The 21,445-nt window shown below is 39.3% G+C and overlaps 2 protein-coding genes across 3 annotated transcripts in view; one reads left to right on the top strand and one right to left on the bottom strand.

Moving 5' to 3' along the window:
• The window catches only part of CDC123 (cell division cycle 123), a 34,911-nt gene extending 15,409 nt beyond the window's left edge, over positions 1-19,502 (bottom strand). The window contains exons 1-8 of the mRNA XM_068670038.1: positions 19,312-19,502; positions 18,159-18,230; positions 15,996-16,050; positions 15,165-15,197; positions 11,598-11,693; positions 10,806-10,912; positions 3,058-3,106; positions 890-965 (exon numbers count right to left, since the gene is read on the bottom strand). Coding sequence (XP_068526139.1) covers positions 890-965; positions 3,058-3,106; positions 10,806-10,912; positions 11,598-11,693; positions 15,165-15,197; positions 15,996-16,050; positions 18,159-18,230; positions 19,312-19,385 — 562 coding nt within the window. The 5' untranslated portion in view covers positions 19,386-19,502. The remainder of the gene's footprint in view (positions 1-889; positions 966-3,057; positions 3,107-10,805; positions 10,913-11,597; positions 11,694-15,164; positions 15,198-15,995; positions 16,051-18,158; positions 18,231-19,311) is intronic.
• Positions 19,474-21,445, top strand: part of NUDT5 (nudix hydrolase 5) — a 12,951-nt gene continuing 10,979 nt past the window's right edge. Inside the window, exon 1 of one of the 2 annotated variants that reach the window (XR_011092133.1) lies at positions 19,474-19,605. The gene's annotated coding sequence lies outside the window, so the exon portion shown is untranslated. Of the gene's footprint in view, positions 19,714-21,445 lie in introns of both variants that reach the window. The other variant, XR_011092135.1, reaches the window with a different exon arrangement.

Genomic DNA, 21,445 nt, shown 5'->3' on the forward strand with positions numbered 1-21,445 from the left:
TAGAGTTCAGGCAGAGTAGTTAAGGACAGGTGTGCATCAGTCCTGTGCTATTCAAATTTTCATTCATCTTTAAAGATTCCATGGTAGACCACACCAAAAGGGAATTCAAATTGCAGGATGGTACTAAGACTGAAATTAAACCCCTCAGTTTAAGCAGCTGTACATGCAACTAGGTGTCTAAGCTCCAGTTATAGTCAGGAGAGGATAGTCAATACATCTAGAGGAGCACAATTCAGCTAAATTCACCCGAAAGCTGCCTAACACACATGCTCTTGTGGAATCTGCCTGTCCTCCAGTGGTCACAGGGCTTCTGATGCATCCTCCAGCTCTTTGCATGCTGTGGACACCCTAGTTGTTCAGTGCTATTTGAAACATTCTACATCTAGTTTGTTGTTTTTTTTTCCAGCCAGAGTAACAGATCAATAGTTTTTTTGCCTAAGCTACACTCCATATAATGCAAATTCAGACACCTGTGGACACATTCTGACCTCCACAACTTTTGGCATATAATATCCAAATGTGGTCACATTTTATCAGCAAAATACCCAACCGCCTCTGTATTCATTCTGCAAGTTGGGTACAATTCAATAACCTCCTGGATATAAAGGAATCCCTTACAAAACAGCCTTCGGGTGAAGATTCTGAATTAGCAATTAGAATCAAGAATATTCCCGCTGTAATTTTGGACAGACTGTCATCAGGCCTTCAAATACCGTGAAGAGAGAAAATTGGCATGACACATTTTAAATTAGAGAAAGAAGAGAAACATTAATTCTCTGAAATGAGAGCAATAAGGAAGAAACATCTTCAGATTTAGCACCAATCCAAGTAATCGGAGAAACTCGTTATGAACTTCATCTAATAATTTCATCACTAAGACAATTCTCACCAATAAGCTTGTTTTCCTTGACAAAGCATCTGAATTCTGCACCCGGGATTAGTTCGCACCATTTGCGAAGAACGAGCTACAAAGGGAAACAAATGACAGAGTATTGTTTCAGAACGGTCATTTTTTGTCAACACGCATAGCTTGTAGATCTTCCAACAGTTTGGCTGTAAGACAACCTCTGACGTTAATTCGGATACAAGAAAACAGAACAATCTTAGCTCGCAGTTCATATAGTTATCTTAGGAAATACTTCAAAGCAATTTGACTTAATACTAATTTATACATAATGAGAATGTACAAAAAGAAATTGTCCTAATAGACTAATTTACCACTTAGAGTCCTCTTTTATGAAGCCCAACATATCTCAACACTGGTGGCCAGAAAAAAAAAAAATCAATGTCTCCTCCTTCCACGTTTGGAGCACTCAGTGTCAGTATACATTCTTAGAGTTCCATGTTTCAAGACCCTTGAATACATCTGCTGTGTTCATAAGACCTCTGCCCCCAGCACTGACTCCCTAAGACAGTCACCACAACTTATCAAAAAGTGTCTTTTCATAGCTTTCTGGCTACCCGAAGGAAGGAGGCAGACACCTTTTTCTAACTCATCTTCCATTTAATTTTACTTGAGCCCAGATTTATATTATGTTAATTATTTATGCATATTCTTCTCAATTTTTCCGTGTATTTCACTGACAGCTAGCTGAGATCAAAGCAGTTTTGTAGCAGCACACATCACAACAAAAGCTGCAAGGTCAAGCAACACTACCAAGCCCTTGGTCGGAGGATGAGAAGTTGAAGTTGTAAGAAGAAAGGTTCAGACTGGTCATAGGAAGAAACCTTTTCACCGTGAGGACAGCCCAGCATTGGAAAAGCCCCCTCACAGAGGTGGCTCAGCCTCCATCCACTGATGTTTTCAAGACCAGATCTGAGAAAACACCAAGCAACCCAAATTGATCTCAGTTTACCCAGCTTTGAGCATGAGAATGGACTGGAGAACTACTGAGATCTCTTCTCACCTTAATTATCCTGTGCTTTTCCTCTTTGTCCAGTATTTAAATGAGAAATTATTTATGAAACAACTTCCAAGTTACATTAATGATACAGCACGGAAGACAAAAAGTCCTGCTGTACAGCACAACAAATCTGTCATGGAATTGGCAGAAGTGGCTCTCTAGTAAAAAGAGCTGATGAACAGAATTAAATTTAACCAACTCAACCTCTATTCTGGTACACACCCAAACGCAATTCTGCAATGCCTTTGGAGGTACAAACTGGTTCAGATAAGGACGTGAGATAGAAATAGTAACCGAACTATTATTGCCAATAGGACAGAATGCCTGGTAATTAAAGCATTTCTCTGGCACTTCATCAAGTTTCTGCTTTTCCTAAGCTGAAGCATTCAGATGGATCCAGTCTTTGGAGGGCTCAGTTACTGCTCACGGGTCCTGGAAACTCCCAACACCTATCAACTGCAGTAGAAAAACCTCAGTAATCAAAGGTGACTCTCCTAAATACAATGTAAACATGAAACTGCTGCAAGTTTCAGAGGCCTGTCTTTAAAGCACATTAAGATAGTGCTTCAAAACACGAGGTGCATTCGCTTTTCTAAAGCCCCTTAAGCCCACGGGATGATGCCAAATGTTATTTTTACATTAAAATTAGAGATATGAGTAGACACCATCATAAAACTGACAGCACCACAAGAAGAGTTTAAAGCATTATTAATATCTAAGTCACTAACTTACCATTTTAATGCAGGAACGAGCATATATAACAAGATCTGATAGACCATCTCAGTTCTTAGCAAACAGCTACAAGCCCCAGCCACTACAGCCAGCTTCCCTCTCAGCCGTGATGTCCACAAGAAGCACTTTACAGAGAATATATGACTCTCAGCTACTGAGCTTGTCTTTCCTGGCAAAACCTGACAGACCCTACAGGGAACTGCAAGGAAGCTTCAGAAGTCTGCACTGAGCTCATCTCTGACCTGTAGCTAAATGAACTCCTTGTGACCTGTACTTCTTCACCAGACTTCCCCCACACTGCCCAAGCAACACAATTAAAACAAACAACAAAAAGTATTGTGGGCACACGCCCAAGTACAAGTGGCAGCTTGCCCGTGCGTAATTCACTTAAATTACCTAGAAGTCATACAAAGAGTCTTACCTCATAGTCTAAGGAAGGATCAGGGGAATCATCAGTACAGTGAATAAATCTGGAAAATAAGTCACAGGCATCAAAATCTGCTTTTACATACAAGATTTTAGCGATAGTGAGGAAAATTAACCCCAAAATGTTAATCACAAAAGCTACAGATAAATTACCTCTAAGATGTATAAAGCAGGTAATTTCAGTATGGCAGTAACAAACCTCCTTTCCACAATTACCATGAAAAAAAAAACCATCTTTTTTGATCTAGTGTAATTTGGAAGTGCTTAATGGACAGGGACTTGGCTAGTGTAAGTGCTTATTCACTGTTAAGTCCTTTGATTCAATAGCACTGCTCCTTTTCTCTTTATTGTTATGTTGCCATCATCGTATTCTCCAAGAACCAGATAAACATTAAAAGTACAAAGGAAAACATGCTGCAATGAAACTTGATTAGGTTGTTGAAGTTTAACTTCCTAAACCAGACAACTGAGAGGCATCACTCTATCTTACAGCAGCTCAGGATTATTTTCATTTCTGTGAAAAAGGGATGTAAAACAGCGCCACTCAACACTTCTGATTCCACAGCATGGTATTCTTCTAAATTAAGAGCCTTAAGAAATGCTCTTAGAAATCTCCTGAGAGTGGGAATAAACAAAACTATTTCCATAACTGCAAGCAGATGCCAAGGTTTTGTTCCCTGCGAGTAGCTCACTCTCTGTGCCACCATTCAGCAACTACCAAGAATGGAGGCAGCTATATCCAAGACAACTTCTATGTACGTTTTTGTTGCTATACAGCAAATCTTGCAATAAATCCCGTAACTGTCCAAGGGAATTATCGGAAGAACACGCATTTTCCTTCCAGGCAGACTCCCTGACCTTATTGGCAAATGACTTTGATGCGCAGAAGAACTGTGTAAAGGGTCAGTGCTGAGCACTAAGGATAAACGCAGCCATTTAAGACATCTCCTTTTGGCACTCAGCTCAGTTAAGCAATCCAGAAGTCTCACATCTCTTCACATCTCTCCTACAAGCGCTGCATCGCAAGACACGGCTGCCCAACATCTCTGCTCTTCATAAGCAAAGCACTGCATTTGTTGGGACACGTCTGCCCGGCCTTCAGTTTGAAGCAAAGAGCTATCATCACAGTTTTCTCAGCATGCTGCCAGAAGAAATCAGTTTTTAGATTAGGCTTTAATATCCACCACACAGAGAAGAGAAAGGTGATAGCAAGCATGCTTTCCAGAAGTACCGTAATCAAACCGATCGTATAAATCTGTAAGCCTATGTAAACAGATAACTTCCTTCGGCTACAGTTTATATCCCAGCAATTTAAGATCTGTCAAGGCAATAGAAACACTCCTAAGTGCCTGCAGTTTTGCTAGACTCAAAATTCCTCCATTATGAGTTGCTTACCGTGCTCAAGAAAATATTCCCCACACACCAACATAATCATAAACTAGAGGTAAAAAGGCAGCTGAAGTCCAACACACGGTTCTGCAGCCCCTGCATTATCTTTTCAGGGTCTTCCATGTTTGAAATGGGGCTATCTATAATCTGCTCCATTCCAGTAGGATGCAGACTTTGCCATTTAGCAAAAAAAAAAAAAAAAAAAAAAAAAAATCAAAGTTATCTCTTGTTCAACCCTCAAATATTTTGGGTGGGGGCTAAGTGGGGAAAGATATTCTCTCTTTCCTTGCCATTTTATATCTTTTACCAACTTATTCTAGCATTAACTGCTTGGACACGGCTGAATTCATCCATTACTTACAGCCTTCTGAACATTAGAGACAGAAGGCTAGGCAGCGTTTCTTTAACTTGCATCCTATTCAGGTTTTCAGGTAACTGAAAGAGCATTCAGAGACTCAAGGACCACAAAACTGAAAGATCTCCCAGCTCCCTTTTCAAAAGCCTTTGAAAATTATAATTTTAAACACTAGGAGGGTGAAGGAATTAAACTTCATTGCTTGTGCTGTGGTCAACAGCTTGCCTACAGATTTGTACTTAGATGGCAACAAGGGAAGGATCAAGGTCTCTTACTTGTAGCAGATGTTAATCTCTAAATGCCTACGCCTAACAACAGGACACACCACGTGAAGCTGTTATGCAGTTCAGCTTGCACCACAGAGACAAGTGATTTGAGGTTTGTAAGATCTCCCGTGCCTATCCTGCTATAAAAACCATCAACTGATTTGCCAATAGCTGAGATTATTATTCACAGAATGAGCTATTACAGGTATAATGAGACTTGTAAAAGTCATTTTGTACCAGACAGTTCCCCTGTTACTGTCTCATAGCTTATTTTCGAACCTTAATAAAATAAAATAAAAAAGTCCAGTTTCTAACAGCAAGAAATACTCAACTTTAAGGACCACGAGCAAATAGGAATTCAGGCACCACTTGAAAGAGGATTTTGAACTATACGCACTGTAAATTCCTAGGAAAAATGGGCATGTATGTAAAAAGTATCAAAGGCCTTAATTTCCACATGAGATAATGTGGAACTGTTTACCTTGAAATAGACTATATTAAAGTCTAAACCAACAGCTACCATTCTTACAAAAAGTATCCTGATCGCCAAGTCACATCTTTATGAGCCAACACTGCCTCCTACCTTCTGTTAGGAGAACACAATCTCAGAAAGAACTTTGTAACTTCCTATTAAAAAACAAAAATGATAGTTTAACTGAATCAAGTTTAGACGCAGGCAGAAACAGAGTAAATATTAAGCCTGGACTATTTTTCAGTCTCCTCTCAGAGAACGAAAATTGGAAAGAAAACAGAACAGAGTGAGAATAAGAGGCAGAAGAAACACACCCAACCTGTACCTCCTGGATTGGGTTCCTCCGAGGAGACTTTGTCATATCTGACTCTTTGAGTCAGGCATTTCATCGCTCATAAGCGAGCTTCATGCCATGAGCATTTGGGTCAAGCAGAGAACTTTGTGGTTCTACATCTTAAAGAGTTAAGTCTGGTTTCAAAAATAAAGTCTGAGTGTTATCTTAAAGGAAAAAAAAAAATGTACTGCTTAATTTTAAAGCCTTGTTTCAGTGTCCTTATGAGCCTAATGAGCTAAACCTTACTTCACAACAGACTTTCTCAACTGCTCTGAAAAACAGGCACTTAGATGTAGGGCTTAAAAAGCCCTCCTATAAACTCCTATATAGGAAAAGTGCATCCCCCCCCTCACGTTCATTTGTGTCTTGCACATTAATGCATTTGGAAGCTTGGCTCGCTGGGAGCTGTTTCACCTGCTCCCTTAACCCAGTAGTCATTCCCTAACTACTAAAGGCCTTGCAGGTGATCCCTTCCCTCTATTTCACTTACAAAGTAGCATCCTGGGCCCAGGCAGGGTTCAGTGGCTACCTCTGGACTCTTCACCTCTCTAACACCCTTTCCAAAAAAGTTTTAGGAGTGAACATTTCAAAGCAACAGGTCCATGGGACAAGCTGGTCCAATAAAATACTGAAAGCTGGTTTACAACAGTTGGAATGTGCTCAGCAGAAAACAGCACCTTCTGGCACCTAACTGCCCCTCCATGCCAGGGCAAAGGGCAGTCCCTGCAGGGAACATCTTTTGCATCAGGTTGCTTTTGGACAAGGTTGAATTTACAGGATTTCTTATTTCACCTCCACAGTAATGATTGATAAACAGCCAGAAAAATAGGAATGCTGTAGGCTTCAACATCCCAGTAGTGACACCTGCAGATTTAAAATGCTCAGCACTGCAGAATAGGAACAATCTCCAAAGTTCAACAAAATTTCCAAGGTTTACATCGTGCTGTTTAGCAATGACAAGCTTATCTTATAATTGAAAGGGCATTATCATATCACTAGAACTATTACTACTATTTTTAGCTGTCTGAAGGTGAGTATTCAAATCTTAACAAAACATAGCCAAACACTCTAATAATGAACAAGAAAGCTACTTACTAAAACAATACACTCAACAGGATTTCAAAGGTATTTTTGTTCAAAAGAGGAGTGTTAATCGTTTAACAGAAATCCCAATTAGAAAGGGGGTTCTTTTATCACATATCCACATTAAGTTTTTGAAATCCTAGATTAAGAAATGAAAAGTTAAGGGTCACACCACCACCAAGTATTCTGCAAACTCAGCTAAGTAAAATGCAATGCTTACTTGAAGCAGAAACCACATCAGCTACAGTAACAAGAACATTGCTCTGAAGTCTTTGCTAATTCATTCCTGTTCCAAGAGGAAAGTTAATTCATTATTCTGAGCTTGAAACCTAACAAGTGTCAACACCATGAGAAAATCCAAACACTTAAATAGTTAAAGCTTATCGCGTCACATTCAGTGTATCTGCAGTTCAGGCCATATTTTCTGATGGTTTGTATTGAAGTATTGCGTAGCTGAAATTTTCTCAGGAGTTGAGCCAGTTGAGAATTACAGCAAGGGCAGTTCTCTGACCTGACCAACGTATAGATCAGTATCAGATAAGCAGACAGGAAACAGAAGAGGAAGAAAGAAGCAAAAGAAGTGCTTTAAGTCCCACATCACTGGCAGAGTTGCATTAAGAAATGGATCTTCAAATTGCCAGTGTGAAGCTTTCATATTACAGCTTAGGAAATGGATTTTTAAATTAATACCTTTGAACAAGAGAAAAAAAATAAATATATATGTATGTGTGTGTGTGTGTATACACATTTCAGCTGTTACTTATGCAGGACAAGAAACTTTTAGACCACACTGAATATTAATGAAAGAAGCAGAAATACATTGCTTTTATCCCTTCTCCTCCCTCTGACTAGCTCTGAGTTGGGTACGTTTCCAATTTTCATTTGTTCAGTACTTCAGGTTCTTATGCCAACTGCATTTCCAATTTCTGCTTGCTAAGGACTAGGGAGCTGGCAGCTAATTAATAGAATAACTAAGACCACCTTTGTGATTCAGCAGTAATTATTTCTGTGTTCGGATGGGGACATTTTGTATGAGTAACGTATCAATTTAGAAATACCATGCAACATAATATGTGCTATCTTTGGGTACAACACACTTATAAAATATAAGGTATGCAAAAACTGAAGTGTTTTTACACTTTATGTTCACCTTGTCACATACACAACTTGCATGCAGTATTCATGAATTTGAGTGGATGTGCAAGGCAGCATTGCCCATATTAACTCTACCGTAACAAAACATCAAAGGCTGTTCTGGAGAGAAAAACAAAAAAAAACACTGATTTTATACCAACATTACTTTAGACTTTATGGGAACGGAAATAAATACAATACTTCTCAAATGAAACTTCCCTTTAACTGTTAGGCTAGGTGATAATCCCACGCTCATGACACAAGTGTGGTTTATTTGCTACTCACATGTTGAGCTGCATTATCCAACTGTATCCATCTTAACCCTCTGGAAAGGAGCACAAATGGACTGAACGAGTGCAACTTGAGATACTGCCTTTCTGCTGGAGGTTACTTCTCCCCCAGCAAATTGGTAGAGAGAACATACCTGCTACAGGCTGCTCAGCCACTACTGCTCTTCGTCTGGTGTGAATTTAAGGTGAAATTACTGATGGTTCAAGTTATCACCCATGCTGTGAAATTTCACAACAGAGGAACACATTCACTGCCTCCCCTCTAAGTCAGTGCTGTCTGCAGCGGGCAAGCTGAATAAGCTGAGGCATTAAACTTTGCCTGATATGAGATAAAACTCAAGAGAAACACACCAGTTTAGATATCAGTCATCAAACCGACTCATTCTACCATACAAACAGCATAACCTAAGAGCACAAGACCACGCACATATACATCCCCAGCTGCCACACCTTTTAATCAAACAGTGCTTGATAAATGTTTGATTGTGTCCCAAAGTCATTAGAATATGGCTATGCAAACGGGAATTCTCCATGGAGCTTGGGGTAGTTTTTTCTCAACTTCTTTATGCCCGGGGACAGTTGAATACAAAGAAAAAATATTCATATTCACAAAGGGCTTGATATAAAGCATACGGATATTTTCAGACCCACACAACTTAGTCCTAAAAGCAGCTACAACAAAGGTCACATTACATGTAAGCGTTCAACTCTTGTAGCCAACTGTCCTCAGGACACCTGGCTAAGTGGCCTGGCCCCCCATTAGCAGAAATCATGAAGAAGAGCTCCTTAGTAAGGCATCAAAGCTTCCTGAGAATCAGCACAAACTCAACTCTGAATTGCAGACTGCAGACTTCTCATCTCCCGCAGCCCATTCATTCTCTACGGTCCCAGAACTTCAAATTCTCAGTCCTTAAAACTGTTTCCCTTCTCCAATATGCTTTTCAAACCGTCATTACACTCCACCATCTTCTCCTTAATTTCTCACTCTCTTCCCCTTTACCTCATCATATTGTACATTAGATATACTGTAAAATCTATCATCAGAACGGGACTGACAACACTGTTAGCACTACATAAATGCAGAGATAAGGATGAAGATACTGTTACCTACTCATTTTTTTAAATGCACCAAGAAACTTGGAACAAAAGTGCTATTAGAGTTGCAGGATACAAAGGAAGGCAGTTGCATGGCGTTAATATAACTGGTTTCACGTTTTAGACAACACAATTCTTACTGGTTCATAAGCTACTTAAGACAGGACTGTTATGTTTGGTACGCCTCTACAAAGCACCTAGAACAAGGCCCCTGCCTTTGAGTCAGTCTCCTATATATTGTAGTAACATAAATAAGCATCGAATAACTACTGGAAAACAATCTCTCATGTTGAGGCATGGATTGCCCTCTCTCTTTGAAACTGTGTTGTGTTTTTTTTCTTTTAAATGAAAAATAATAGTAGTCATAAGAAGAACATTAAATTTCAACAATTGTGTTTTCTTCCAGAAAGCCAGTATTTTAGAAAGTAGTTACACAAATCAGATCCAGTTACTACAGGAGGAAACTGTTCCTATACAATTGAATATTCCCTTTACGTATGCAGATATAATAAATACCAAGCACATTGCATTTATAAAACTTTAACTATTATCCTTAGTCACAGTTCCTGGAGTGCAGGAACTTCAGGAGCTTCAAGATCTTGGATTCTCAAGGAGCTCTAGCAATACTTCAGAAGTCTCAGGTTCCTTCTAGGCAGCCACAAACTTTAATGTGTCCAAAATTGGAAGGGACATCGGAAAGTCATGCTGTATTACCAAGAAAACTGGCAGTCACGAGCTAACTATCAAGAAGTGCAAAGAAAGGTGGGATGGAAAAGAAAAAGAAAAAAAAAGTAACATTAAAATACCATTTGCCTCAGAAATCAACTCAATAAAAATGGACTTAGTCTATAGTGTCATTTCACATGCAGTATTTCAATACGACAACTCTGTGTCTTGTTTTTCACTATGTATAAAAAAAAGAGATAATTAAGAATAAAATAAAGCTTGCTTCTCTATTGTTGATTGCAACTAGGTAAACAATTCTGCTTTACTAGAAAAATTCACTTACAGTTAAGTAACACTGAATATAATTTACCTCACAATCCTCTGCACTAAGTTGAGCCTGGAATTTATTTCAGTGTGGTGCAAAGACAAAGATAAAGGAGAAAAGAGATGGGGTAAGTTTCAAAGAACTAACTTCCTACTGCTCTTGAAATCTGTTTAATTCACAAATTTTAGACATAAATAAGAATCTTTGTATCAGATATTTGATGTTCTTCTGCAGTAAAGAGTGAGATCTTTCACAGGAAATGAAAAGTTACCCTCTGTGTTTTGTTCTTTTTTGACAGGGTAAGAATAATATTCTCTGTTAGAAGTCTACTTACGGCTGAGTGAGGTCACGAGTAATGAAGTCTGAACTTTTGAAGAGTAGGAAGATGTCGCTTAGAGCTTTACATTTCAGTGAGCTATTCATTGCTATCCAGTAGGCATCCTAAAGAGGAAGAAATACATCCAAAAATTATCTTTTCTATCAGGATCTAGTAAAGATAAAGCTACAATATACAAGCTACAGATCTATCAGATCAAAATATTATGCAACATTGGATATACATGCAGAAAATGATTTTTGGATTTTGAGGCAAGCTTCATCTGCTGTTACAAGGATGTAGAATAGCTGTTCCTTTTCTTATGAATAGTATGCTGCAAAAATCCATTTGAAAACTAAGGTTTTTCTTCCAGGTATTTTCCTGGAATGCTTGAACACTAATTTTCCTTGTGACCATGATACAAAGTCATTTAAGGGTATCCATCCTTAAGACAGAGTCTTAACTCTATTTTAGACTCTATTTTTTTTCTCTTAATCCAAGGCAAAGTTTTCAACAAATACCCTAAATGAGGACAGTCTGACCACCAGACAGTTATCTATAACAATGATGTAGAGGGGTTGTATAACAGAGACAGAGCTGTTTTGCTTCAGGCTGACCAAGCAGCGTACCATTTAGCTCTAATCCACCAGAACAATTTGCTATATCAAACCTCACTGTCATCTATCACTCCTTTCTTTATCAGAACCCCTGGTCTCCTCTACTTTCCAATGCATTAAGATAAACCAAAAATAAAAGTAAAAATCTGTGTGATAGCATCTGTAAAAAAATTTTAGGAGTCAGCATTCTTACCCTTGGAGCACTCCAGTTAAGCTTAGGAAAAACACTACCACCCAAGGAACTTATTGCTTCTTCTACTTTAGCTGTAAACTCAGGAAACTCTGGTGCCTTAACAAAAAAGAAAAAAAAAAAAACAAAACAATGTCATTACATGTAATAAATAAAGTGCATCCATCGTAAAAATTAAGATTAGCTTTTAAAATTCTTAAAAATTAGAAATGCATATCATAGAAAGAATAAACTTGTCCAAAAAAAATAGTAAACTTGTCCACTACAGACACAATGCATTGGTAGAAATAAATCACTTAAGAATCAATTATGACATTCTTTCCAAAGTATTTATGTATTATATAGTATATATTAGTATTTTTATTTACAAAGTATTTCTAGTAATACTTTAAATAAGGACTTAAAGTAGCTCTTTAATAATATATGCTAACTTGCATCCTTGCATCAAAACACACTGCAAAGCCACATGTTGCACCAGAAAACTTTGACTTGTAAAGGATATTATAAATATTGTGAAGGGGGAAAAAACTCATCAAGAAGCTATAAATTCCACTCCTAATGTGGCACAAAGGTCAGCACTGACTGCTGACCTTTAAAAAAACCATGAAACTATTTCAGACATATGTCAAGGATTTACGGATTTATAGCTACCAGTATGTAAGAGCACCATTTCCACCTGTATTTATAAATGCAACCCATCTAGGCTAAAGCTAACCGATCTCTGAAACTAAGCCCTCACAGCCACACAAGTGGTCAAAAAAAAGTTTATTTTGTCATCTCCTTTTGGCAGCCCCTCACAAAACAGACTTAAAAAAAAAAAAAAAAAAGTGCTGTGTCCTAGACTGAACTTCAAACTTTCTGAATCCTCCCATATTTTTTCAGGTGTAGTTTCCCATGGAGACCAGGTAATGTACCAAAAAGGCTCTTATTTTATTTTTAGAGCTTCAGTCAATTCTAGAAATCATTGCTGCAAGAAGAGAAACTCTTCATGCAGAGCATTCTGATCCCATCTCTTCTTTTGACAGAAGACAGGAGTGACACTACATATGTAATGCCAGTTCATACAAAACCTCCCTAGGGAAATGTTACCTTCATGTCATTTGATTAATACAAGTGAAGAAACATTACACAAGAAGCTTTAAGGCAGCATAAATAAGCTGAATTCCAACTTTTATTGAATTATGAACATTTAACTTTGCAATCATCAATATTAACACATTTGTTTAAACACAGTTTTCTATAATCCTATACTTTTCCAAATTTGTGAACAGCTTAAATTTAAAAAAGTCTGTTTCAAGATCCTATTTGTAGAATGGAGATGATAGTTTCTACAACAAATATGTTAACAGAGTGTTCTGAAACAGAAACTTTCACGGAAATAGGATTCTCATTCCAGAGAAATATTTTATGTTTAAAAAATAAATTAATGACAAAGTAAAATTTCTGTTGTCTCTTGACTCTCCCTTCACATCTGGATCAAAATAATCTTGTGAACTATGGATTTCCTTCCTTGAGACATGTCTCTTGACATATAATATTATTTTCCTGGGCTGTTCTGTGGTTCTAGCTCTAATTTCTCTTCAGAATATAGAAGGGGCAAATGAAACAACTTCTACCTGATGACTCAGGCAGGTCATCAAGTTGAAATAATCAGTCACAGCCCACCTTACTGCTTCCTGAACAAAGAAACCAGTGGAGAAACCAATTATAACCCAGGATTAATCATTAGCAAGACAGGCTGGGGATGAACACAGAGCTGCATTCTCCAGCCTCTCTGCTATTCTTTACACATTATGTTCCCTAGAATGTCCCTGTCCAGCTTGCACATAGCTACTTGATCTGTTCCTACGTTCTGCAGTAACTCCAGGTGCAGCTCCCCACCCTTCTGCTTTCTGGACAGGCTGTTTCTTCTTCTTCATCACTGCCAGAGTGGTAACAAGCAACACTTAAAAGCACCAGACTGTTCTCATTCTTTCCCTACCCTCAGAGCAGCCCCCTGTTTTCAGGTAAAGAAAATGTATTTGCCAAGGCACCTTTAGGGCTATCACCTTCCAAATTTAGGAGAAGGTACAGAGCACATTGTAAAATCCCACTTCTGGGATCTTTGTATGACCAAATGTGGCCTTATTTTTGTTGTAAAGAGCCACAGGCTCAAACCATGTTCAAAATCAAACATTTTAAAAGTGCCAGGTTTGATGAAAGATGATGTCCAGCCAGTCTCTGAACAAAAGCAACCCTGGAAGCCAAAACATCCCTCTTCTCCCTCTACCATTTCATCGCTGGGCATCACCTTATATGTATGGAATATCCCTGAGGACAATCTGGGTCAGCTGTCCTGGCTCTGTCCCCTCCCTTACTCTTGCCCATGCCTGGCCCTGCTGCTGGAGAAAAGGGGCATAGTAAAGCCTTGACACTACGTAAGGACTGCCCAGCAATAGCCAAAATGTTCACATTATGAGTACTGTTTTAGCCGCAAATCCAAAATCCACGGCACCCAAGGGAGAGCTATGCAGAAAGGAAACTCCACCACAGCCAGTCCCAGTAAAATTGGAGTTGTAAAGCTGCACTGCACACACAGTTCACAATCCTTACCTAGCTAACCTGGAATCACCTGTACCTTTCCAGTGGCTATCATATATCTTAAGGATTTTTTTTACTCTGTTGTACACTATGATAAAATCCAGTTCAAAAACCTGGGATTTCTTCTTTAGCAAGATAGAACAATGTGACTTTTGCAAAAAAAATAAGATGAATACCGAAATCCTTGCTCTGAATTACAATCTAAGGCAGATATTTGAACTGAAGCTATTAAAACATACAAAGTTGGCAATGTATTAGTCTTAAAATCTATGCTTTAAGTTCTACCATACGTACGACTCAAAGAAGGTGATATGGCACCCAATCCAACGTCAGCAATTCAACACCACATTGAACATTGAGGAGCTAACAGGACTGAAGCAGTAGTATCAGTGGCAGACAAGCGGTGCAGGTATATTAACTCTGACAATGACAGTTGTCAGAAATAAACAATGACAGTTTCCAAAAAAAATAAAAAATAAAAAAGAAGTAATACAGAATCGTACCCATCATGATCCTGATTCTAAACTGGGCACAGCACAAGGAGAGTATAAAGACAGGAAAAAGGGGAAAAGTAGAAATGGAAAGGAAGGTACTTGGGAGGAAATAATGGCAAAGGTGTAAGGGAAGAGCTGTGAAAACTGAGCTGCAGGGGCTTCATTTCTTCTGCATCCAGCCTGATTAAGTAATTGGGAGATATTCAAAGCGGTGAAAATGAAAGACAGCTATATTTAGAGCCATCCTTCAGTTCATTTCCTATAGTCTAACAAGTGTGTGATTGTTGGGGACGAAGAAAAGAAGCATTTTATTTTTAGTTAAATAAAATTAAGCCAGCAAAACAACATTTTTAAGGTTACAGGTATCTATACTGCCATCTGTCTAGAACGGTTTGAAAACACTAACTACAATGGATATCTCTAACTGGTGAGAAGTTCCTGTCACAATGTTTCAGGAAGAATACTGCTGACATAAACCCACGTGTTGGGAACTTACCTTAAGCGTCGTGGTATTCTCATCATCTGACCACTGTTAAACATAAGAACAAATCAAAGGTCACTGCTTTCCTGTGACATCCATTATGATTTTATTTATAATTATTATAAATTTATCTATAATACTGGAAACTATAGAGCTTCCTACAACATGTCATCATTGCCCTGTTTTTTCTCCAGCATGATATCATTATTCTCTAATTATTATGGTTATAAATTAACACAGAAAAAAATGCATATATCCAGCCAAAGTACTGTTGTAAAGTACGGATACAAGACAACACCTATATATTTTAATTATGATTTATGTTGCAGACTTGTACATTTCAGAACTCAATCTAAACCTTGTCTGCACCTCCCTTACTTCCATCCTTAGACCCACAATCTGCTAATGTTACTTATATTTCTCTTTCTCATCCTTTTTGCACCTTCTGTCACCTTGCATTTATAACATTTTTCAGTGTTTTTTATTTCTGGAATACCCCTCAGAGGCCTTACAGACTTTCATTGTTTCTTGAAGTAACTCCTAATTTTCTGGGACATAAAACCATCTTAATTTCATTTCCAACATCCTTCACCATTCCTTGGTCATTATTAGAAATATAATTATCAAGAAATTAAAAACAAAAAAACGTTGTGTGTGAAAAAGCAAACATTTTAAGCCTTCCTTGGCATCATGTTTGTGTTGTCAATCATGATGTTTGTTAATTTTTTTCAAGGCAAACAGTGTGTGATTATTATTTTGGTGAAGTACTATCCTCACCTATAAAGCATGCAGAAATATTCATGTTTTTCTCCAGACACCCGACATTAACTTGTGTTTTACACTGACCTGTATTTCCTCTGCATCGTCACTCCCTTCTTGAGCATGAATTGGCGGATCTTCTCTAAACCAAAAAAGTAATAGGAAAAAAATTGAGCACCAGAGTTTGACTTGATCATATATATTACACTTCCACAGCATCTACCAGCTGTTGATCTCAAAATGTTTTCATAAGAAGATTAAGCCTCAAACCCCTGGCAGAGAAAACCAGAGCAAGCCAATATAGAATAACTGAGGACAAAACTCCCTGGCATTAGACTTGAGCCCTATCCAAAACACTTTGATTCTTTCCAATTAGCGGATCATGTCCTGCTCTGAAAAGACCATAATTTAAGCTTTTCAACACCTTATTAATCATTCTTTTAATTTGTGCTACTGGGTGAGTACAGCAAAGTTAGAAACTTAAAAAAAAAGATCAACTTAAGTTATGCTTTGCCTCCACACTCTTTTTCCACATAAAAATTTATAAAACTTGTTTGAAATGCTGACCTGTGTATTTCAGGTTCTGAAAATAAAACTTCCTCACACTCCACACACAGAAAAAGAGGATCATACTGAAAGTGATTACATAGCCATTAACTTCTTACTGGGAAGCTCCTTTTTCTCCACATATGAGATCTGCTCTTGCAAACATTAGCATACGTGGGGGAAAATACTTGGCTGCAAATATTCCCTTTACGTTTTACATTACTTTTCAAGTTATTTGGCCAATGTAACTGAGCGTGAAGATCTTTTAAGGTAGAAGACCAAGCTCTTGAAAAAGGCAAGTCAGCATAGCAAACAGGGTAAGCTCAAACGTACATCCTTACAACTAGGTACTGATAGCAAAAAGTCAATTCTTCAACAAGCTACATTTCTGCAGTTCCGTAATGCACTTCCACAGGGATCAAATTGTCGATTCAATTTTTGAGATACAGAGCTCAGATAGTGGCTCACTGAGGTTTAAAATTGATGTTGGCCTTGACTGTAGGAAGATCACATTAACTTCTAGCTAAGAAAGTTCAACTTAATAGAAAAACTGGGTTTTAAATTGGACTTTTAAATTAGAACTACCTTAATATAATTTAATTCAATTATAAAGCTGTCCATTTTTCCACTGAAGACAGCAGAAATTGTTCATATGGAATAGCTGTGAACTCACGTCCTCAGTTTTAACTTTTCTGAAGTCTGATTACAAATTAAATGGCTGTTGTTAAATAGATTACCAAATTCTGCAGAAACAGGTGACAGTATTGCTTCTTAACCAAATTAGTTTAAAAAAAAAAAACAAAAACATTTCTGACCTTTCATCTCTACAAGGTGTTTAAACAGCTTCAATTTTGTACAGATTGATTCCTGAGAAATTAGGCCTAGCTCCCTTATATCCACAGTCTAATTGGTTGCCCTGTGAGAGTCAAACTACCCATCAGGAAATGACGAAGTGTGGACTGTATTCTGAGCCTGATCATTAGCAAGATATATTTGTGCAATAATCATTTTACAAGGAAGACATATGGTGAGATTCTAAGGAGAAAGCAAAGAACAAAGCCTGGATTCACATCAACTGTTTTTCACTGGTACCTATCTCACTCTTCTACATCCAAAATCTTGGCATAGGTATACATACAGTACATTCAGCCTCTTCGTAGGCACTGACTGTATGTAAACAAATGATTATATAACCTCAATAATCAGTAAGATTTTTGTACTTGGTTTATATTATTGAAAATTAAACTCAAGTAATGACATTTCACCCCTGAATAAGGCTGCAGGCATGGAAATGTTGTGGCACTGTTCAAGCCACTTAACTGGAACTAACTGTACCAAGGCAACCAAATACAAATCATCAGGCTGTGCACTGAATCCTGAGAGACTAGGAGACTCTGCAAGGAAATAATAATAATGATAATGATAATAATAATAATAATAAACAACTTTTTATTTTGAAAATAAAAGAATCAATCAAGCACATTGCATGGATTTTAGGAGCTGTTTTAGGCACTAGCAAGTCAAGCTTTGCTGACAGCAACAGTCTGCCCATGCACATGTTCATACAGTATGAGGTTGACTGCAGCCAGACTGGTCAAACATACAAAACTCCTTATGCAAATTATAATACATATGAATACAAAATACCATTGTGATTATAAAATAGTATTAATACTTGCACAGTGGAAGGGAAACAAACTTTACCTTCCAGAAACCACAAGCGTCCCATCATCCAGCAGGTATTCTTTCACATTATCAGGGAGGGGAAGTATAACACTGGGAAAAAAAAAAAGAACGAGTTCAGTAATTTATTATTACTTGCTAAAATAACAAAGAGTTGAATAAAAATAATAGTTTTTAAATGGAACGTATCTCAGTATCAATGTTTTATTCTCTAATACTATAAAGAAACACGTTTCTCTTGCTCCCCTCCCATCCTTCCCAAAATGCAACTCTCTTTTTCCTTCCAGGGAAGTAAAGGAGAAAGCGACAACAATCTCAGACAAAATGCACAGAAATACTCCACTCCTTCAAACTTTTAAAAAATTCAAAGACTGCATGTGGCCAGTGAGGAGAGGGCAGCGTGTTGTTCAAAACAAATGTTACCCTTCTAAAATCCAAACCAAAATTTGCCTTTATCACTTGAATGTTCCAAAATGCATGACTGCTACTAAATTGACCAAAACCTACACTGGCTAAACACTAGAAATGTGTAAAGATTAAATGTTTTGGTTACCAAATGCCTGATGTCACAGCTTTCTGACCCACCAGGGCACCTTTCTCGAGTTTGACTGCCCTTAGCTGCTGGTGGGCCTCATAACCCCTGGGTAACCTGCAGCAGCACCTCAGCAACCACAGAAGCTGCTACTTTTTCCAAAAAATAAAATAAACAGGAACTTGAAGTTAACCACTTGGTTTGAGGGCACTCAGCCTGTTTTTTTTGAGCAACCAAGTGGGCACAAGGTGGGACGCAGACAGCCTGGGGTCCCACCAGAGCGCACAATGGAGATCCCAGTGCTCAGCCTGCACCTCGGGCCTCCCAGAGCAGCTCCCTGGTGTGGATGTCGAAGGCTCCAGCTCCTGGGGCAGCCCCTGGAGCCTCGATAGAGCCCCCTGTGCTTCCTCCCAGCCATCGCTGCTCCACGCAGGCCCTTATTTCTCACCCAGACCAGCACCAACACCCTTCCCCGGGTCTAACCAAGCTCTCAACCAAACCCACAGGGCCACAGCCAGCCTCGCAGAGGCTCCCCCAGCCTTCAACCCACCTCACCCCTCACATCGCCCCACATATCGCCCTACACACCGCCCCACACCCCCCTCACACGCCGCCTCACAGGGCTCCCCCGACCCCACGCACCTACGGATGGTGACGGTCCTGAACAGCGGGTACCACACGGAGAAGCGGCAGTGCGCTACCTGCTCCTTCTTCATCCTCCCCTCGGCCCGGCACGGCACGGCCCGACCCGTTTCGGCCCCTTTTCTCCCCAAAAAGCTCCCTTTCCGCCCGGAACCTCCCCTCCGTTCCCGGAGCCGCCCGGGCCGGCATCGGCGCGCACCCGACCCGGCCCCGCCTCAGCCGCCGCCATCTCGTCAGCGCCACCCGGCCGTGGCCCCGGTTCCCCGGCTCCCCTCCTGCCGCCGGGCACAGCTCGTACGTGGGGTTTTTCTGCGGGGTCACCCGCTGGGGACGGCGTCCAGACGCCCTTTCATCCCTTTCCTTAAGTATTTCGCCGGGAGCCGCGGATTTACCCACGGAAATGTGTTTGTTTTTTTTAAGCCCTCCGGTTCTGCTCTGCCTTCGAGCCCTTCCTCGGTCCCGCTCGGTGCTCTCCGTGCTCAGTTCCATGTTCCACTATTTCCTCTGATCCTTATGATTTTAATTCACCCTCCTCTGCCCCTCAGGGAAGGCTGGCAGCAACACACGGGTGCTGCTAACCCTCTTCTGCTTGCACAAAGCTGCCCTTCTCTTCCTTTTTTTCTTCTCTTCTACGTGGCAGGAACCAGTTACTTCTCCACATTCTATTCACTTCTGAGTGAGTGGGTCGTCCATACTGCTGAAATAAGGACAAAAATGAAATGTTTTCCTTCCCTTTTCCCCTCCTTTTAACTTCTAATCAGTTGATTTTGGTGCACGAATCGTGTTGCTGAAATACAGACGAACTTCAGTGCAACCTGGTGACAAAGCGGTGAATAAAAGTCTTCCCAAACTTCAGCAATGTGTGCTTTGAGCACGTATCTTAGCACTCTGCTGGATAAATTGTGCATGAAACACCCACCAGTGCCCCTTTTGCACGTTATGTGGAAGGAATCCTGTCTCTTGTTTGAGCTTAATCTTGCTTGGGACACTGTTGCTGAGCTTCTGTTAAATCTGGTTGAGTCATTTGGGATGTGTAGCTTGGATCAGATAATTCCCTCTGAAAGAGGTTTAGAAAAGCTAATCCATCTATTGTGACTTGAAGAGGTTAACTTAACGCCTGGCTACTCTGTAAGCTTATTCACTGGCCCCATTTGGTTTTAGATCTTAACTTTCGGAAGGATAATGTAGAAACTGATGTCAGAAGGTTGGATATTCCCTTCTAAGGAAACCGCTCAATAAAAGAATAAGCAATGGGCATAAAGTTATACCTTTCATACACGGTATGACTTTTTTAGGTCGGAATTTGAGCCATACATGAGGCAAATGGAACAAGTAGCACAATTTGCCAGCAGTATCCTGGGATACTAACCATGAAAGTCATCAGAGAAGGTAGAAGTGGGCCAACCTTTTTTTTTTTCCTATAATTTATAGTTCAAATAGTTTATATTCACACTAAGAATGCTAGTAAATGTGGACATTCTGATGTATTCTTAAAGTTCTACTAATAATTATTAAGTATTTAAATTCATGGACTTCATGTAAGTGGAAGTCACGTAATCAGGTTCCTGGCTGCTGTGCCAGCAGCTTTATGTTTTTTAACTCAAATGATCCCGTGGTAGCTGTATGAGAAAACCTTCCTGTCCAAGGGCTGTGAGACAACATCTGGTCTGAAACCTAACACAGAGCTTTACCTTGCAGCCGTAGATTTAATTGTCAGTCACCACTAATGTTAGTGACGTAGGAGCTGTGTTGCCTTTGTCTGAGCAGCTTTGACTAATGTGAGATACTAGACCTGAAGCCTTCAATTAGCCAAGTGGTATTTCAGCTTTGTAACTGCAGAAATTTTCGATTCTACACAGTCAGATGAATTTGGAAAAAAAATTTTTTTTGTAGAACTTTTTAAAATGTCGCTCATATATAGTGTTATTGCACCCACTAGTGAGAAGATCTTCAGTACAGAACCCGAGATGGATGAGTCTCATTTTCACTTAGTGCACGTTTTCATGCTATTTCAAACTGAAGCCATCTTCAATAATTCCTTGTAATTTAGTCACAAATCATCCTTGAATCTGTCACTGCAGGAGAGAGCAAATTCTGTGAAAAGAGCTTCTGGCATGAGCTGAGCTCCTAGGGT

Source organism: Anas acuta, chromosome 1 (genome assembly GCF_963932015.1).
Source record: "Anas acuta chromosome 1, bAnaAcu1.1, whole genome shotgun sequence".
Taxonomy (NCBI): domain Eukaryota; kingdom Metazoa; phylum Chordata; class Aves; order Anseriformes; family Anatidae; genus Anas; species Anas acuta.